This window comes from Vicugna pacos, chromosome 6 (genome assembly GCF_048564905.1).
Source record: "Vicugna pacos chromosome 6, VicPac4, whole genome shotgun sequence".
Classification (NCBI taxonomy): domain Eukaryota; kingdom Metazoa; phylum Chordata; class Mammalia; order Artiodactyla; family Camelidae; genus Vicugna; species Vicugna pacos.
Genome location: NC_132992.1, coordinates 61,000,064 through 61,020,745, shown reverse-complemented (window position 1 = coordinate 61,020,745; position 20,682 = coordinate 61,000,064). Strand labels below are relative to the sequence as shown.

The 20,682-nt window shown below is 42.9% G+C and overlaps 1 protein-coding gene across 2 annotated transcripts in view; it reads right to left on the bottom strand.

The window, feature by feature from the left end:
• SLC38A6 (solute carrier family 38 member 6) overlaps positions 1 to 20,682 on the bottom strand; it is a 133,441-nt gene that overhangs the window by 946 nt on the left and 111,813 nt on the right. The window contains exon 16 of one of the 2 annotated variants that reach the window (XM_072963170.1): positions 14,147 to 14,216. The exons of the other annotated variant lie outside the window; for it this stretch is intronic. Within the exon in view, the coding sequence (XP_072819271.1) occupies positions 14,190 to 14,216 (27 nt within the window). The 3' untranslated portion in view covers positions 14,147 to 14,189. Of the gene's footprint in view, positions 1 to 14,146; positions 14,217 to 20,682 lie in introns of those variants that run through there. 2 annotated transcript variants of the gene reach the window in all.

Genomic DNA, 20,682 nt, shown 5'->3' with positions numbered 1-20,682 from the left:
AAAAAGTGCATTGCTTTTTTAAAACAAGGTCCGATATCTACACTGAAGGTCAGGGATTTGCCTGGAAAGACAGTAGAGTCGGTGTCACCAGACTGCCTGGATTTGATTCGTGGCTCTGCCATCAATGAGTCACCTGACCTTCAGGTATTCACTTTCTGCTGTTTATTTCCTTAACTGTAATATAAACATCACAGTAACACCAGACTGATAGGTCATTATAAAAATTCAATGGCAAGTTCATGGAAAACACCAGGTATGTAGTAAGCACTCAATAAATGTTTGCTATTTTTAACCATCTCAAACTACCGTGTGAATAGTCTAGAATAACTTGTGGTTTTATTCAAACACATTCCCTGAGGTTGTTTATTTAAAAGGTGTAATCCTTCTAATAAAAGTACCTTTCTCATAAAGTTATAGTAAAGATTAAATGAGTTAATACATGGAAGATACTGGATACACAGTGGGCACCTATAAATGTTATGTGTTATTGACCATCTCAAACCATATGTGACTAGCTTTAGGATAATATTTGAAGAACAGTCGAAAATATTTGTTCTTATTTTATAAAAGGTGTAGCCCTCAGTCCTTTCTGCTAGTTTGGGTCCAAATCCAGGTTTCGGTTCTGATAAATGGCTTATTTTCAACCCTAAGTTCAGAAGGTCATACTTGAAGGAATCACAGCCGAGTGTTGGTTGTTTATGTTGAAAGAGGAGAGGGAACACACAGGGAGCAGAAATCTATAGAAAATACACTGATTCCCTTAGGAATTTCCCTTCCCTCCCTCCCTCCCCACTGCAGGGGTCTGCACGCCCAGCCCACCACGGGCAGCAGAACCCCAGAGCCCCCTCCTCCCCGCTGGCCAGAGCTGATTTTGCACATTTCTTCCCGACTCCTCTTCCAGGGACTCCTGGTTCAGGTTGGGAACCTAAAACTAAGGAGAATGTTTACACCATGAAAATTGGCCAGTGCTACAAACCAAAGCTTTCTTTTCTGGACAGCCATTTGCAAAACATTTGCTAGCCCATGATGCATGGTGATGCCAGAAACTTTGTTCTCTCTTGTGTGAAGTCTCTTCCCAAGATCCTCTATAGGCTGGGGACCATCTGCTGCCCCTGCTGCTGGCTTCCCCGTGGGGACCCTGTGACCATCTGGCCCTCTGCAGAGCTGTGGTCCTCCTGATGGGCTGCCCGCCTCTTCCCCAGGAGAGGAGGAGGCAAGATGACTCTGTCTCTCACCACTTTATGCCCCGTCACCACAATACCAACACATGGGCTGCAAAGACACAGGCAAATTTCTTTACTAATGGGTTGATAGGAAGACCTATTCGAAAGAAATTATAGCATAAAAGGCTGAAATTGCAGTCAACTTGGACTTTCTCGATAGGTTCAGAACTCATCCCCAGAGAGAAAACTACATTCCCGGCCCTGGGAAAAATCTGCGCCCACCCCTGCCTGGGGGAAGCGGCCTTACTCTCAGTGTGCTTCTGGAAAGCTGCAGTTTGAATGGCGCCCTCCCCGACAGCCTACAGCAGAGTGGACATGAATGGTTATTGCCACCTCAAAGCTTGGGGGGCAATGGAGAAAGGAAGCTGTAATTTTATGGGTGAGAGTGGGTGTGAATCCTTGAATTCGGGTTTACTGTGCAACATATCCACCAGTAAAAGAGATACAGGACTGACTGCCAATTTTCAGACTCCTTGACCCTCTCAAAGTAAGTACATCTCCAAAAGACAAATACTAATTTTTCTCAGAAACACTAGACTCTAAACCAGTGGTTCTCAACTCTGCTTATACATTAGAATCACATGGGGAGTTTTTTTTTTCCTTTCAAATACTGATGCCTGGGCTTCATCCAGAGTTGGGTTTAGGTTTAAGACTCACCAGGTGAATCTAAAGTGCGGACAGATTTGGAAACCACTGGTCTAAATCCACAGAGAAGAATGACAGTTTCAACCAGCAGGCTTGGCCTCTGTGCGGTGGGCCCTCATACTTACTTCAAGGCACTCTCTTGATTACCAGGGCAGAGAATTGGCCTTGATTAAATTCTTTTAATTCAGCAGTACCCCTCGGATTGGAGTGGGAGGGAGGGGGAGAGAAAGAGCACCAGTCCTCCCAGCGTGTAGTTTACCTAGTCATTAATCTTTCTATTTTACTTGGTGGTTCAGACATGAACTCAAACTTTTTAACTACAAATAGGGAGCACAGCTGATCAGTTGGAGTTTTGTCTCTTTTTCCTGTCTTTTCCCCCTCTGAGGCCCTAATTATCACAGTTACAAAGAGAAATAGGAGAAAAGAGCAGGACAAAAACCTCTGAAGATTTGGTTAATGAACAACTTGAGTCATTGCCACAGTTACAAGTAACTGTCCCCACCAGCACGTGCCTGCCCTCGGCCGGACAGCTGAAGAGAGCACTGACACCCACCAGCACCCCTCTCAGGAAGTGAAATGGCATTGGTCCAGGGCACCCCAAACAGAATTTTCCCCGTCCTGTTTCCACTGACAACTGCCTCTGGAAATTTCTGCAGCTGTTCGTCCTAGACCAGAAGGAATTTCTCTTCCCAAGACCTTGGCCCAAAATTCACTGCACTCTTCACTGGAGTCTCCAATGGGGTCTCCAGCAGCCTCCATTCCCTTCCATGACCAGCACAGCCCAGACTCAAAGTGAGACTCCCCTCCAAAGGAAGTTGAGTGAGAGAGAATGGTGTTTTTCTGCAAAAGCCAGAATTGGAGTGGCGATATTCCACCGAGATGGCTCAAAGTGGGAAGAGCCAGAAAGCCAAATCGGAACAGAGTTTAGAGAAAGAACAGAAACAGAAGATGGGAACCCTGAGGTCTAGGAGAGTAAGAGCTGAAAATGAGAGATTTCTGCTACATTCATGAATGACGTCCAGCCACAATGGGCGCCAGGGCAGAGGGCAGTGGGCTCCTTTCGAAAGGAGGCTTGGGGAGCTGCCCGGCATAGACTTGGGCTACTGTCAACTGTCAATAGAATCTCTCATTTCTCCGAAAATTTATTTCATTTCCAGGAAAAAAAACATAAAAACTTTCCTATCAGTGTGAAACAGTTGAGGTATAAACACTGAAAACAGATTCATATTTGTGGGGACAAACCCAAGTGTTTTGTTTCCCATGTAAAATTTAAACAAAACATCAAAACAAAAACATTTCAGTTTGGAATGCAGTCTGTTTGAGTTCCCTGAATGTTTTGAAATGGTTTGTCCTTTTAAATCCAGCCCTAAACCTAAAGTATGTCTGGCTAGTTCTTAATTATTAAAATTTGAGGTAAATCTGAGTGAGATTTTATCCATGTATTTCTGATCCATTGGCATTCAACTCATCAAAACAATATTTAAATGCTACTTCATGTCAAGAAATCTTTACAGAATCTGAAAACAGGAAGTTCTATTTTACAAAGAGTAAACAAATTTAAACACCAAGCTGTTCTCATTTGATGGGATTTGCCTAGCCCAGAGAGATTAAACAAACTCTAAACATGGCAAAATATGGCCCTATTTCCCTACCAGACTTATTCTATCATATGCAAAATACCATGAAGTGCTCACAGGAGAAAAATTTTAAATGTATCCTTGATTTGCGTACAAAGCTTTGTTCATATCAAACTGGAGTAGAAACTTGAAAAGCATGAAAAATTTCTGCTCTTTGTGTTGTGGTTTCAATCTCAATTTTTCATGGGATTCCACGGCACTGGGCCAGTTTTACTATTTTGCTGGAGCCCAGGTCTCTTGAGGAAGCGAGACTCCCACCATATGTCTCTCCCATAAAAATATGCAAAAGCATTTTATTCATTGACTACAGTGCCTACAACTGCAATGATTTCTTTTGTCATGAATTGTAGTGATCATGTGAACTGCCCTGATATATTTAAAGAGAAAGTAGATAAAAATGGTTCCCCACCATAGCTAACTCATTAACTTTTTTTTTTTTTCCTTTAGTTGTTCAAGATTTTCCACTGGGAAAGGATAAATAAATGCTGACATTGCAAATACCAATAAGTTTAAGTAAAGGTCACTTTTCAATTGACCAGATGACCTAAATTTTTGAATCCTTAGTCTCTTAGAAACTACATGAAATTCAAGCACAAAAACATTAGACTTCAGTTCAAGAGGTAATAAGAAATGACATCAGAGGACCAGCCAAGAGTCTGGAATGAAAGGAGACACAGAGATGGGTGTGAAGCAATAGATTCCTTATCAAGGGCAATTTTTTAAAGGTCCAGCAATGGGCTGGTTCTATTATCATCAAACCCAACACAGTAGATTGATTTCACTAATTGCTCCAATTCTTCAACTTTGCCTGCACCTACACAATTTGCCAAGCAACTTTCCACTTGTCTGGTGGGAAGCCCCATACCTAGACCCTTTTTCAAAAATTAGCTTTATAGAGTTATAATTTATATACAGTAATATTTACCCACTTAAAATGGATAGTTTGATCAGTGTGATTAATATACACAGTTGTATAATCACCACCACAGTCAAGACATACAATATTTCCATCACTCAAAAAGTACTCAGGACCTGCGCAGTCAATCTCATTTCACCATCTCCAGCCCCAGGCAGGCAATGACTGATCTGGTTTCTGTTACTACAGCTTTGCTTTTTCTAGAATTTCATATACATCGAATCAGACAGCATGTAGTCTTCCACATCTGGCTCCTTTCACCTAGCATAATGCTTTAGGATTCACCACATTGTGGCACGTGTGGGTAGTTCATTTCTTCTTGTTGCTAAGAAGTATTCCACTATAAGGAAATACTGCGACCTGTTTGTCCACTCATCAGTTAATATTTGGATTGACTTCGGCTTTTAGCTACTGAAAATGAAGCTGCTGTGAAGATTCACGTACACATCTTTGTGTAGACACGTTTTTATTTTTCTTATGTAAAAATCTAAGAATTGAATTGCCGAGTCTTATGATAAGAGTACATTAAATTTTATTAAAAACTGACAGATTGTTTCCAAAAGGATTGTACCACTTCACGCTTCCCATCAGTAATGAAAGTGTTTTTCAGTTGCTCCACATCCTCACCAACACATGGGATTATAAATATTTTTAATTTCAGTTATTCTAGCGCACATGTAGCGATACCTCGCTGTTTTTAATATGCATTTCCCTAATGATGAATGATGCTGAGAGTTTTTCATGTCCTTATTTACCATTTGTATATCTTCTTTGGTGAACTGTCTGTTCAAATTTTTTGCCCATTTGTTTCTCACTTATTCCCGAGTTGTAAGAGTTCTTTACATATTATTCTCACTACAAGTCCTTTACAATATATATGTTTTACAACTATTTCTTCGAGTCTGTGGCTCACCCTGTCATTTTCTTGAGTGTCTTTTGAAGTAAAAGTTGATAATTTTGAAGAAGTCCAGTTTATCCACTTTTCTTTTGCAAGATTTTGCTCTTTGTATCTTATCTAAGAAATCTTTGTCTTTTCCTAGAAAGTTTTATACTTTAGCTCTTACATTTAGGTCTATTGTCTACTTAAATTTTATATATGATGTGAGATAAGGGTCAAATTCATTTTATTTCCTTATGGGCATCCAGCTGTTTTTTTAAAATACTCTCTTCTCTCCATTGAATTACACCAGCACCTTTTTTTTTTTAATTGATTGACCACATATGTGTGGCTCCATCTCTAGATTCCCTATTGTGCTCTATGGTTCTGTCAATCCTTAGGCCAATACCTTACTAAATTATGTAGTTTTGTGATAAATCTTGAAACCAGGTAGTGTAATTCCTCCACATCTGTTCTTTTTCAAAATGGGGCTTGTCAATTCTAGGTCCTTCACATTTCATAAAAATTTCAAATAACTCTCAGTTTCTAAAAATAAAAATCTCCTGGAATTTTGATTGGGATTATGTTGATTCTTTATATGAATTTGGGAAGAACTGAAATTTTAACAGTTTTTAGTTTTCTGACCAAATGTGGCAGATCTCCCCAATAACTTAAATCTTTCTTTAATTTCTCTCAACAGTTTTATGTTTCAGTATATGAGTGTTACACATAATTTGTTAAATTTATCCCAAAGTATTTTGTGTTGTTAGATTGTAAAAAATCATATCTTAAAATTTCAATTTCCAGTTATCTGTGACTAATAAATAAAGACAATTGATTTTTCTTTAATGAATTTGCATGCTTCAACCTTCCTAAACTCACTTACTCCTTCTTGGTAGATTCTAATTTTGGGTAGAGTATTTAGGATTTTTCCATGTATACAATCATGTGAATAAAGATAGTTTTACCTCCTTCTGTCCAGTCTCTATGATTCCCAGTCCCCTAGAATCTACATTACAATGTTGAATAGAAGTATGATTGGTTAAGAGAGGACATAATCTTAGGAGAAATCATTGTCTTTTACCATTAAGTATGTTAACTATAGGTTTCTCACACATGGCTTTTTATCAGGATAAAAATATTCCCATCTATTTCTAGTTTGCTGAGTTTTTATCACAAATTAATGTGAATTTTGTCAAACGATTTATCTGCATCTATTGAAAGGATCATTTAATTTTGCTTTTTCATTCTGTTAATAAAATCAAGGGTTTTTTGTTTTTTTAGTATTAAACAAACATTGCATCCTTAAGGTAAACACCATTTGATCATGTTGTATTACTGTTTTAATACATTTATGGATATGTTTTGCTCAAATTCTGCTAAATATTGTTTGGGCTATGTTATGAGGGAAATTGTTCATTGTTTTCTTGTCTTGTAATGTCTTTAGTTTTGGTATCAGGGTAGGGTTAGCTTCAGAAAAGAAGTTGGGAAGTATTCCCAGCTGAATTGGTAACAGTTGTCCCTTAACCCTTAATGTCAGGTTCATCAGTGAAGCCTGAAGTTTTTTTGTGAAAAAGATTTTAAGTACAAATTCAATTTCTTTAAGAGACATAGGATTATTCACGTTACCCATTTCTTCCTGAATGAGTTTTGGTGGTTTGTGTCTTTCAAAGAATTTGCCCTATTATCTAAATTGTTGAATTTCTTGGCATAAAATTATTTACAGTATTCCTCTATAATTTTTTTTTTTTGGTTTATTGGGGAATAAATGACAGAAAGGAAAATTTGCACTTTTTGGGTATACTGTTCTATGAATTTTGACAAACTCATGTAGTCGTATAACCACCACTGCAGTCAAGACAGAACATTTCCATCACCCTCAAAAGTGCCCTAATGCTCCTTTAGAGTCAGTTCCATCCCTCTAGGTCCAGGTCCCTTGCAACTGGTGACCTCATATCCATCCCTTTTCTATACTGTCATATAGATGAAATCAGATAATACATAGCCTTTTGGATTCACCTTCTTTCAGCTTATCATGCCGTGTATGTGTCAGTAGTCTACTCCTTTTCATCGCTAAGTAGTATTCTGTTGTATGGATGTACCACAATTTGGTTATGTATTCACCAGTCAAAGGAGATTTGGCTTGGTGAATAAAGGTACTATAAACATTTATGCACAAGTTTTTGTGAAGACAGATGCTTTCATTTATCTTGGATAAATATCCAAGAGTTTTTGCTTCATGTTTTTTCAGGCTCTCTTATTAGGTGCAAATGCATTTAGGATTATTATGTCTTTGATCAATTTACTCCTGTCTCATTAAGAAATGTCCCTCTTTGTCTTTGGTATTACTTCTTCTGTTGTGGACTAATATACTGAGTTGATCAAATAGTTTGTTTAAAAAGCCCCAGAGGGCTCTGGTAGGTCTTTCACTCTAAAGAGTGAATAGAGATCAGGGTTATCTGTTATCTCAGACAGGGCAATGCTTGAATCACCTTCAGATCAGAGCCTAGCCAAGGAAGTTGACAAGAAAGCACTGAATTGCCTTGAAATATTTTCAAATATCATAGTCTTGAATCAACCCAAACCACCAGGAAATTAAAATTCATTGAAAACTCCTATGTCAAGACTCACAAACTCATTTTGACAAAGTGAGTCAAAAATGAGATGATGAAATGTCAAGACTGATTTGTGAGGTTCGGTTCATGACCCTTTTGGTTACTTGCTATCTTTCTCTCTCTTCTGTCTTCCTCAGTTTTGTCTAAACTTCTTGCAAATTCAAGTAAATCACACCTGGCTGTGCCCACAATTTCCACAAACACTGAGGACAGAAAAGTGTCCTAATGTTCTTCTGTCATTTCTCCCTCCCTCCTTTACTTTTCTCTTCTCTTGCATCCATTTTCTTTCCTCCTTATCATTAAACATATATTTATCAAGGGCCCGTTATACATAAAGTACAGTGGTGCAGTTGCTCTCAACATTTTTATCATGACCCATAGTAGAAAACACATTTTTACATCAAAACCCAGTGCTCATTCTCTTGCTTTCTCCCTCCCTCACTTTTGCTCTCCCTTCTGTTTCTTTCTCACCTGGCTTGCGAGTGGTACTGTATCTGCTAACAGAACAGTGGACACCAAAGCCAGGACATCGTTCCCAGTGACTCTAATCCAATTGTTGTGGAGCAGAATTCATATACCCTTTTTAATAGTTGCCCAGGTGATTTTAACATGGAATCAGGGTTGAAAAGCATTCAATTTAATAGTGTTTAAGGTCCTTGTATCTCCTTTCCTGGGAAACTGAGGTTAAAATATTGACAGAATTGGCATCGAGTCACCCAGCGCGCCAAGACAAGAGTCCCAATATTCTGCGTGTATCCACCCCCGACCCCTACCTGCCTAAAGAGGCTGACTACGCAGCCAGGTCAGCGCCCTCTGCCGGGCATGACCTGAGAACTGCTGTCTTCTCTTTTGCAATTAGGTACTGTACCTACCACTAATATCTCTGCTCTTATTGGTTCTGAACCTTTATACTATCAAGAGCCTAAAGTGTGCTCACTAATAGTTGGGAAATGTCTTAATAAATATCCAGACTTCATCAACCAGTTGACATTAATCATTACCTCTAGTTAAACTGGCTGAGACAAAACCCAGAGCAGGGCTTGTTTTTTTATAATTGGTGAGACTGTATGAGGAAGTGCAGGTGATGTGACTTCCAGGCCTGTTCCCCATGGGGTAGAACCAGGCTGAGAGCAGAGAGAACACACACGTCTCCCTCCGAGGTCCGACTACAGGGCCGGCCTGCTGACAGCTGACGTGTCTGGTTCAGACGCTGCAGCGCAAGCCGGGGTTTGGATTCCTTCAAACAATCCACACATAAGGAAAGGAAAACACCAACGTGATTTTTTCTGACACTTTCCCCCAAGTTCCTTTTTCATTATTATTGTTAGAAGTTCCAGGAAGAAAAACATACATTCTTCTCTGGAACAGATTGGGTGTGTGGGTTTGGGGTTGATGAGTAAAGTTCCTGTGTACTAAGTTACTTGGTGACCCAAGAAAAGCCACAGAAACTCCATGCCTAGCTTTTCTAACTATAAAATGCGGTCAACACGTTGACTTCAAAGGCCAGGCTACTAACTGTAGCCTTGCTTGAACTGTCCTGATTGGACATTGGGATGGTCAATAAAGGGGTGGCCTCTCCTCAGGAGAAGCTAAGTGATCTGGAATGCCACCTGGGAAGCAGATGGCACACTTACAAGGGGTGACTGAAGAGAGTTTATGAATGACCATTGGCAGGGGTGGGAGTCAACCTACAAGGTATGACGAAGTACCGGGGGCCAAGAGCGGGGCAGTGCCTTTCTGTCCTCAGGCCTGAAAGGACGAGGAGATGAAGCAGTGCCTGGGATCTGGTGAGGTCTGTCATCAGAGGAGCTGTGGTCTTCAGTGGAGGGACGCAGCCACTGTCAACCCACAGCCCCGCAGGGAGTGACGGGGGAGTAAATAGCCCAACCTCAGTCTCTCCCTCCCTCAACCCCGACATCCATGATCTCCTGCTGTGCCTCCCTTGGGCTGAACCCAGCTGGAAATGAGGACAAAGGAGCCCAGTTGATGCAATCCATACAGACCAGCCTCCCGGGACACAGAGCAGGATAGTGGGGGGGGGGGGGCTCCAAGGGGCAAACAGAGAACATCTAGCAGAGCTGGACAAACAGCCTCCAAGTCCCTTCCCAAAAAGAAAAAAACCCAAAATACGCATTTACAATGCACACACCACCTTCAATGTGGTATCATGATGCACGACTGTTAAACATGACTATGTACACAAAGCACATGCTCAATCATAATGACCTACACATATTCCTATTATTATTATTATTATTATTATTATTATTATTATTATTATTATTATTCAAAGGGAGCTTAGAAAATCCTTAACCATTGGATGTCAGGGGCTAAGTAAATAAGACAATTTAGCAACTGTAAGACACAGAGGTTGTTATCAGGCTGCCTCCACCCCCGCGCTCTGCTGCATTTGGCCCCATCTGTAACACCAAGTGGCCCCACTGGAAATTCCAACAGCGCAAGCTACAGTCACTGCCGGCTCACTGTTGATTTTCCTCTCTCCTCAACTCCCGCAGGGTGGAATGTCAGCTGAGTGGCAGGGAGCCTGCTCACCCAGGGGCTGGATGATTGCTTTGGAAACCCATCCCTCTACTGGAATTTAATGAAAACCACCCATCAGATGCAGGGTGGGGGTGCTGACTCTTTAAATGATGCTTTTCTTTAAGGAAAAAAGAGATCTATCTGTTCCAATAAAAGAAAGAGGAGAAAGAATCCAGTTATTCAAAGATGGACAAAAAAATGTTTTTAATTTGTAACTTTGCCAATTTCATTCCCCTACTCAAAAGTCTTTGATGACTATCACTGCTGAGGGGATAAATTTCAAATGCATTAACCTGAGCTCGGCCCTCAGATTTTTCTACCACCAAAACTCTCAGTACTCTCCTTCAATTGTCTTCCATCGAAGTGATCAACTCAGAGGACAGTTTCTGGGCAATTCCGGGTGTGACCCACTCACAGCTTTTCCATGCTTTAGATCAGTGGTTCTCAACCCAGGACAGTTTGCGTCTTAGGGGACATCTGGCAATATCTGGAGACATTTTTGGTTGTTGCAACTAGAGAGGGGTGGGTTCTACTGGTATCGAGTGAGTAGAGTCTAAGGATATCGCTGAACAGCCTACAATGCACTAGACAGCCTCCCACAAGAGTTATGCAGCCCCAAATGTCAGTAGTGCCAAGGTTGGGAAACCCTGCTCAGGGCTAAACCTGACAGCCTGTCACTCCCCACATCAGCACCCATCTATCAATATCTAGACCTGGACCATCCAATGGAGTAGCCACTCATCCCATGTGGCAACTGAACCCTGGAAATGTGACTAGTCCTAACTCACGTGTTTGTCAAATACTTATCAGCTTTTGAAGAATGAAAAAAGGAATGGTAGATGTTTTATTCATAATTTTTATATTGATTACATGTTGCAATGATAATATTTTGGATCTTCTGGGCTGAATAAAATATAGCATTAATTTTACTTATTTGTTTTTACTTTGTTAATGTGGCTACTAGAAAATGTTAAATTTATGTGACTGAATTATATTTCTATTAACACTGGTCTAGACCAGAGATCGGCAAACCTTTCCTGTAAAGGGCCCAATAGTAAATATTTCAGTCTTGGCAGCCCACATATGGTGTGTCACACATTTCCTTCTCTTTCTCCTTCTACAGCAGCACCTCCTCCTTCTCCTCCTCCTCCTCCAAACTTTTAAAAATAAAAAAAAATCATTCTTAGCTCTAGGGCTGTATAAAAGGCCTTGGCCCCAGATTTAGCCCCTGGGCCGTAGCGGGTAGACCCGTGGGGATCAGTGAGCTACAGAAGTTGACTTTTCCTCCCACTCTTTCACAGTGAACTTGGACTTCTCCACATTGTTCCTCCTATAAATTCTGGTGTCTGCATCTCAGCCCTTTCTAAATCCATCGGCTCCTAGAGAGCTGACACCCTCTTTCCCAAACACAGGTCCCCCCCGAGAGACTGGCAAGACCTCACTCCAAACATGGCATCTGAAGGAGGCGGTAGCGTACAGGCTGGGGCACCCGAGGTTCGGCCAGTTCCAGTGACCTCTGCAACCTTCCGTTTTCCTTGGCTGTACATGGAGCTAACGGTAGAACCCAACTCAGAGAGTGGACGTGAGGACTGATGGAGAACCAGACAAACAGAGCACTGAGCCTTTGCCGTGAACATAGCTGCGCTTCTCACTATTGTTTTTATGTGGGTAATTACTGTAATTATTAAAAATTAAGTGTTTATTGAGGTCCAGAGATGAGAGAAATGTGAAAATGATTCTTGTTCTTCTTCTTCTTGTTACAATTCCATTTGCAGAACCCAAGTATTTGTGAACTGAATTATAAAGTCTATAGAATTATGGCCTCCTGCTTCCAAAAACCTGATTGTTTTTCCAGGGAGTCACACATACATGCATGAATGTGTATATGTTGGCAGCTCAGAATTAAGAGAGTATTTTTTTAAGTTCCAAATTCCTCTCAAATGGGAACGAAGTGTTCTCCTGACCCTTCCTACACTCCATATTACTGTCGACATCTGCAACTAATTGATGATCTATAAGTCAAAACTGTGACCAATGCAAAAAACCTTGAGCCAAGCCTGCCTGGGTTTGGCTGACCCTTCCTAATGTATTTCAGATTAAGACTAAAACCAGCCACCTTTTTAACTGTTCAACTGAGGACCAAACAGTAGCAGTGAATATTTATCGAACATCAAATAATCACATGATCAGATAACAGGCTTACCAGTGAAAATCTAATTTAGAGCACTTTAAAATTTTCATTTGAATTTTTAAAACCCAGACGTCTTTGAAAGGTACAGAGGACTATATTGTCAGCATGCAACTGGATTGATTAAAGTCACCCTTGAGGCCAAAAAATCAAATTATGACCATCTGAGTGTCTTTGTAGTAAAGGAATGACACTTTTAGAAGCAACAGGAAGGGGCAGCCTAGAATTTTTGGTAAAAAAATTGGGGCCCTGAAATAAACAGATCTGAGTTTGTGTCCCGGTTTTGCCATTTTCTAGCTAGGTGACGCTGCTGGGCTGCTCTGCCTCCCTAAACCTCTGTCCTCATCTGCGAAGTGGGGTCAATGGAAGCTTCCTTCTGAGGATTCAACGTGATCTATTTAAAGGGATGTGTCTGACACACTGCAAACTGTATTTCAAACATTGGGAACAAAAATGCTACAGAATGTACAGAACAAGTAACAATATCTTTCTAAAATGAAATCATATAAAAGCAATGGCCTGACAGCCTATGTGTGTGTTTACTGGCTGACCCCATGCTCTTAAGGAGACTTGTTCAGTAAATCTCCCTTCTACTCACAGTGGCGTCAACTACCTGGAGTTGCCCACGTGAGAAGCAGCCTGTTGCGAATCCACAACCACATTCCGACTTGGGGCTCATGCACAGCTATTTGCTTTCTTGGCCCAGCCTCTTAGTTCTGGGGCCAGTCCCTCCCAGCTGCCAGTCATGGCTACCTGTTGCCAAATTTCAATTTCATTCCCTCTGGAAAATGATGGCTCACTTCTTTGAGAGTCCCCCGGGGCAGAGCCAGGCTTTTCTGTCTCTACCACCCTAACATACTCCCCAGATATGGTAAAAAAAAAAAAAAATACCGAGCTATTGTCACAAGATGGGGTAAAGTCAAACAAAGAAACAGAAACTTCATTTCTGAAATACGATTTTGTTCATTTTTGATGGACGTAAAGCAAAAATGGATTTTATATGACAGATGTTCATGTACTTTTAAAGTACTCATAGCCTTGAGAATTATGATGAGACCAGATCTTTTTCGCTGACATCTCCCATGCGTCTCAAGCTCTGGGGCAGGCATCTGTCTAACCAGACATTTTCTTCACCTGAGCTGCTACTGCGCATCAGAATGCTAGCCTGTGAAACCAAGTGGCCTGACAGCCTGGCATCTCTGCAAAGGCTGGATGCTCAGAGCCAAGGATGCAGACACAGCGGCCATACTCGCTTCAAAGGGACAGCTCTGGGGCTGGGAGATTGGTGGGCAGCGGCATTCCTCTACCTGTACGGTTCAAAACCTCTTCAGAGTGCAGGGACGTGCACCAACCACAGGTCCATGCCCAACCTCCAACCCCTTCTGGAAGCTGCACCACCTCCAACTGAAGAGCAGGCCGCCAAGGGACCCTGAACATAATCCTCTGAGGCCACACTTTGGAGGACGGTTTTCCTCCTCCATCTGAAGTCAGCCAGCCCCTCTTCCACGATCCCTGGGGCCATCGAGTATCAGAGGTGACCAGCACTCTTACTCCTCCTCCAGCTCCAGCCTGCCCTGCAGGGGGAAGGGAAAGGCGGCTACTGACTAAGTGCCTCTAAGGTGCTTAAGCATAGTGCCAGGGGATTTGTGTACATTACCTCATTTAAGGCACAATAACATCCCCCTTGGAATTAGTTATTTTTCTCCATATTTAACAGCTGAGAAAGTCAAGGTTCAAGAAGGTTAAACCATTTGTCCTCACTAGCCCGGCAGATTGTAAGTGGTCGAGACCAACTCATGGTGGAGCAGTACATTTATGCTGGGATCACTGTGGCAGGCCTGGAGGGGTGCACCCCAACTGTCCCCTGACAGCTACCAGTGTCACAGCCACTGTGACTGGGTCTTTGTTCCAATGTGTTGTGCACACATGCACACACACACTCACACTCCAGGGTGCCAGGGTACATGGCTGTGTTGTTCTGCTCTGAATTCCCCAGTCCTGAGAACTGAAGCCCTCTGCTCGGCTTGAGTTCATTCTGAGCTGAGAGCTGGCCAGCCCTCAGGAACTCAGGACCATCCATCACTCAAGTCTCAGGTTTGCTCCTCTGAGAGCCCGAGTTGACCACAACTGCCTTGGCACTGTTCCACTGTGAGGGAGTCACAACACTGGCATTTCAGTCCGGAGCGGAAAAAACACCCCAAGCCTGTTCGTTTTTTTCTGACAGGTGCTGGAGCCCATGAAAGGTCAGATTCCAGCTCGCAGTCACATCCTGGCTTAGCCGGCTCCAGGCGCACAAAGGCCTGTCTGTCTTGCCCGAGCACAGGGAGCGGGGCCCTGGGCCAAGGGCTTCAAATGGCCGCCTGCCGGCCCGGCCCTTCACGGCCATGGGCCTAAATGAAGCATCGGGAAACCCAGCTGCCAAGGATGTGTGAAGCAGGCGAGGTGAAGAAGAATGCAGGCTTTTTTCGGATTTGTAATTGCTAGAGATATTAACCCCCCGGCAGCCCATGAATCCAGAGCCCGCGTCCAGCCCGCTGTGGCTCATTTGTAAAAGCCCTGGGACGCCGCTGTTTCCAGTTCAAAGCCTCGCGGGGCTGGAAAACCGAGCAAGAGCTGCCCTTCCGAGCCCAGCCAGGCTGCTGGGAAATGAAGGAGTTTGCTCGCTTCCTTCCTGATGCATCAGGGAGAGCTCGGAATCGTGGTGTTATTGGAACAGAGGGTGTGTGTTTGAAACGCACGTAGCCTCATGCTTTCAACCAGGGACGTTTGTTTTTGCAGCCTTTATGAAAACATCTCCCAATTCACAATGGCTCCAAGGACCCACTGTCCTGTATTTTAAGTTCCTCGTCAGCAGCTATCGGCCGAGGTTCTGGAACACGGCTGACTTCTTCACAAGATGGTCACTTTACCAGCTTTCTGGACTTCTCTAGGTGGTGACTCCTACCCCTCTCCCTCCCCCACCACCCCCCTAACTTTATACCAAACTGTGAGACTGACAGGAAGCCAGCAGTTACGGTGGCTCCTGCACACACCCCTGTAAAGAAACCTGGGAGAGCCTGATCTTCTGAGAACATCGTATGAAATCTCCTGTCAAATAGCAAGCTCCGAGTACCCATAAAATCCTTTGAACAAAGGGAAAATGAGAATAAGCCTACTCATGGAATAAAAGCCAGTTCTTTCGAGGTGATTGAATCTCACCCTCGCAAGAAACCTTCTCAGTAAAATAAGACAGACTAGAAACTCAAAGAATGTTGGCTACTGGCCTCCGTGAAAAGCCAAGGTATCCTAGGGGCCTGCCCTACAGCTACTCTGTAATTGAGTCTCCCCAACTCTTACTGGGGAACAGACACACTTACAACCCTACTATGTGCACACATTGGGCTACGCTCTTTTTTGGCATGGTCATATGATTTCCCCAGCACTCTATGAAGTAGATATGATTTAGCCCATTTTATAGAAAAAGAGCCTGAGGTTCAGAGAGGCCCCCTGATGTGGTGGAACTGGCATACAAACCCACAGAAATGTGAAGATTGTGCTCTTAGCCCCCATGTGGCAATGCCTCTCATCCTAACTATTGCTATTAGGAATCAATAATCTCCAATAATCATTTTAGAGTATAGTAGAAAACACTTTGGTCAAAATAACTGTCAGTTATTGGACCCTCAGTACGTGACAGGCACAGCTAAGAGCTTTGTGTAAATCTTTTGTAACATTCCTGCAGGGTAGCTAACAAGTCCAGGTTTGATATGTCAGTGGCTCGATAGACCTGAGAGACAAAGCAAAGCCCTACACTTGATCGTAGAGGAAGAGGACATTGGCACTGCAGCTGGACTATGTACAGGGTAAATCTGGCAGTATGCAAACGACCTCCTGGTCCAGCGCTGTTATTTGTTATTATCAGAAATAATCACTGGCATTTATTGAGACGGAATGCCATGTGATTTAGGGGTCCCTTCCTGGTGGATTTGTGATCCTGATTTCAGGATGTCAGCATTCCAAAAATGTAATTCCCGTAATGCCCTAGACTGCCTGGGGCTCCGCGTGTATGTGTGTGCATGTGTGGGTGTGTGTGTTTGCACACACCCGCTATGTGTGTCTGTCACACTGCAGGGAGCTTTTCTTCGTTTAAACAGCCAATTAAAACCCACTTGGGCACTTAACACATGTCACTGCTTCTCGGCACTCAGCTGCCTTCCCAGCAGGCCTTTAATTTGATAAAGAGCTTCTAATAATGACTAACAGAGGCCCAGTAAGTTCATTAAACCTGGCCCTTTATTTTGCTTTCAAGGTGTGCCTTCCTTGTAAAAGGCCCAGGGTTTGTGCTTGCAAGTGACTTTAGACAATGTTCCATGCTTCAATGAGAAAAGTATGTCTGTCGTGTCCTGGCAAGTTCTACTTAAAGTCTCAATTTCAGCATCATGTCAGGCTTTACCGGAGGCCAGAAGCAGATGGAAAAACCCTCTGCACCCAATTGTATGGAAGCCAGAGTTAGCAATGGAAGATGAGTTTCCTCTGAGAGTAGAATGCTGAAAGACGACCTGGCTGTCATATCGAACTCCATTTATCCCATTTCTTTCAAGTAATCTGAGAGTCCAGATGGGTTGTATAAACAGAAGAGGAGGTTCCTGGGAGTTCACTAGCTTAATGAAGCCCGTATGTTTGACTCATGTAATAAGTATTTAATCATGCTGATGAAATTCATTTAAACCTCAGCCACACACGCTGTTGTGAAGCCCTGATAATGCCCTCCACCACTCGTGCTGGCAGTGCTGGAGCGAGGTGGGCGAGACAGAAAGTCAGTGACATCTCACATGGTGAATGGGCTTTGTGGGTTAGCGCAGAGGAGAGATAATGAACCATGGGACGCCGACTTGGAGTTTCATTACCTCTGAGTCCTTGAAGTTCTGCTCCCCATTTGCCCCTGGTGAGGTCCTAAAGACTGAGCAGTGACTCAGGTGTTATCTCTGCTTGATTTCTCAGTGGTCAGTGCAGAGAAGATGCATCACTTGGGAAGCTCTCGGCTGCTTATAACAGAAACCCCAGCCCAAAGATATTCAACAACCTGGAATTTTTTCTGAATGCATATAACTAGAAGTCCCAATACACAGTGCTGTCAGATCTGGTTAATTCAGCAGCTTGATCACATCACCAAGGCCCCAGGTCCTTTCCCTGTCTCTGTTCTGCAATCCCTGATGTATCAGTTGTCCCCAGGCCAGCTGCCTTCAGGACCCTAAGATGACAGCCTGTTCCGCCTTGCAGTGGGACATGAGTTACTGCAGTAGGGGATTAAGAGAAGCTATCTGTTCCTTTATTGATAAAGAAAACTTTTCTTAAAGGACCTAATCCCATCCCGGAATATTTCTTGGCCAGAAGCCAATCACTACAGAGGGATGGGATCCCTATGATCGATTTTGACTATCGATCCCTGAGTGGCAATATGGCAGTTTGTCCCAGCTTGTGAGAGCTGGCTGCTCACATCTCTTCCCACACCGTCCATTTGGTGACCTCTTGTTGGTAGCCTGAGACTGGCCACACTGGGCCTATTTACACCACAGGAATTGGCAAACACCACAGATAGGGCTTTTTTTCCCGAAGAGCCATCCTGAAGATAAACATTTGGCAGAAGGGATAAACATGACTGCCAAAGGGGCCCCTTCCTTAAGGCTAAATGCCAGAACAAAGCTGGATTCTTTTAACTAGAAAGAAAAATAGGGAAAGTGGACGCAGGATAAGCAATTGACAGTATCTGAGACTGGCTCAGCGGCTCACTCATTCTCTTTGGAAAACACAGCACTTGGGGTCTGAGTAAGATTAAAACCACTCATAAATAGGAGGACCCAGAGTGACTTAAATAATGTCCTAAAAGAAAACTGTGTAGGTAGGAAGGATTTGTTTTGTTGATTGGTCTCATTTTCCTGCTGAAATTGAAAAGCTCTCAGTTTCCTTTTAGCTAAAATGGTTCCCTGCACTTAATGTATTTCACAATCACATAAGGGAATCTGCTAAAACTGCGGGTTCTGGGGCAGTTTCCCAGGTAATCGGTTTCAGTGGGTCGGGTGTGGGGATCAGGAAGCTGCTCCTTTAAGAGGCTTTCTCGGCCACCCTTCAGTGATTCCATCCCAAGTGGTCTGAAAAGCATTTCCATAAAAAAAAGACATCTTCCCCTTGGTGATCCAACTCAGAGTTTGGCAAACTATAGCCCATGGGCTGAGAAAGGGTTGTTTTTTTATCATTTTAAATCGTTTTTAAAAATCAAAAGAATACTGTTTTGTGATGTTAAAATAACACGAAATTCAAATTTCAGTGTCCACAATAAAGTTTTATTGGAACACAGCCACACATTTGTTTATGTGTTGTCTGTGGCTGCCCTCACCCTAACAAGGGCAGAGCAGTTATGACGGAGACCATATGGCCCACAAAGCCTGAAATATTTACTCTCTGGCCCTTTCCAGAAAAAAAGTTTGCCAATGCCTGGTCTAACATGTTCTATGTAGAACCAATACAACAGGAAAGATTTTATCAATTCCCTAGCAGAAAGGTTCCCAGCTAGTTAAGTACAAGCCACCTGCCATGTCAGAGCCTTGTGGTCTGGGAGTCAGCCTGCAGCCCTGTTTCCTCTGGCTCAAGGACAGCTAACAATGGCCAGGTGTCTTTCACTTTGACTGTTAAAGAGCCCTGGATGGTGTGGAAAGCAGGCAGTGGTATCTCTGTTAGTAATATGCTCCACCCCATGCAAACCAGTAACCAGCATGGCGTTACCCATGGGGCTTCTCCTCTGTACACACCATCACGCTTGCCCACGGTCAGGGCCAGTGGGGAGTGGATATGAACACATACGACGCATGGTCTCTGTTCTCCTGGAGCTTACACTTTAGCTGGGAAGAATATACAGAGAACCTCCAGGCGGGGCAAAAACAGCAGTGGTTCTATTTCAAGTTGTAAGGCTTTTCTTGAGTAAAATCAGAAATGTGCTCAACCATCAGACTTCCTAGGGCAGGGCTGGATAAAGTCAGTGTTGTCCATGAGAGAGGGAAGGGCTTCCAAAGGAGAACTTCCAGGACTGCAGGCCTTGAAGAGGGCTTTTAGAAAGCTCCATTCAAAGAGTATTTGTAGACAGAATGTCTCTGATAAGCAGAACACAAAGAGTGTGAACTCAAGGAAGAAGGCACCTCAGAAGAGGAGGCTGACCAGGGATCAAGGAAGGAGGCAGAGAGAAGGCGACACTTGAGAAGGTCTTAAAGGTTAAGCTACAACAGCACCAGGCAGTAAGACGAAAAAGCAAGAAAACACAGGATGGGCGACAAGATGGATGCACTTCCTGGTGGGGTTGGACCAGTTGGAAAGGCTGAGAAGGCATGTCCAGTCATAGTCTAGAAGGCCCTGAATGCCAGAGTCAGAAGTTGGCACTTAATTCCAGAGAAAAGGAGGAACAGAGTATTTTTTTTTCACGTAAATTTTGCCCTAACGTATAACATACAAAAAGGGGCACAAATCAGAGGTGAATTTTCCCCAAGTGAGCACATCAGATAATCAGCAGTTCTGTTCCCTGGAATACCCAACCAGCGGGGAGTCCCTCCGCCCTGGTACATAATTAATAATAATGATGATGATGATGTAGAAAGGTATGTAGAAAGGTATGATTTGTAAATCGTATTTACACGCATTAAGTCTCCAACATCGCGTGGTAGGTATTCTCATCATTGTCCTTGTTTTACAAAGACATGAAGCAGTAAGACCGTGTGAGTATCGTGTAGAAGAATGTGGACTCTAGTCTCCTCACCCCGTTCATGGTGCAGTCATTAAAATAACGTTGTAGATATTTATTTATTCATATAGAAACATGGTCAAAATACATCATGGAGTTTAAAAAAAGGCTTCCCAAAGGGCAGTGGGGGTTGGGATAAATCAGGAGTATAGGATTAATGGATACACACCACCATATATAAAATAAACAACAAGGGTGTACTGTATAGCATAGGGAACTATATTCAGTATCTTGTAATAACCAGTAATGGAAAAGAATTTAAGAAAAAAGAATAT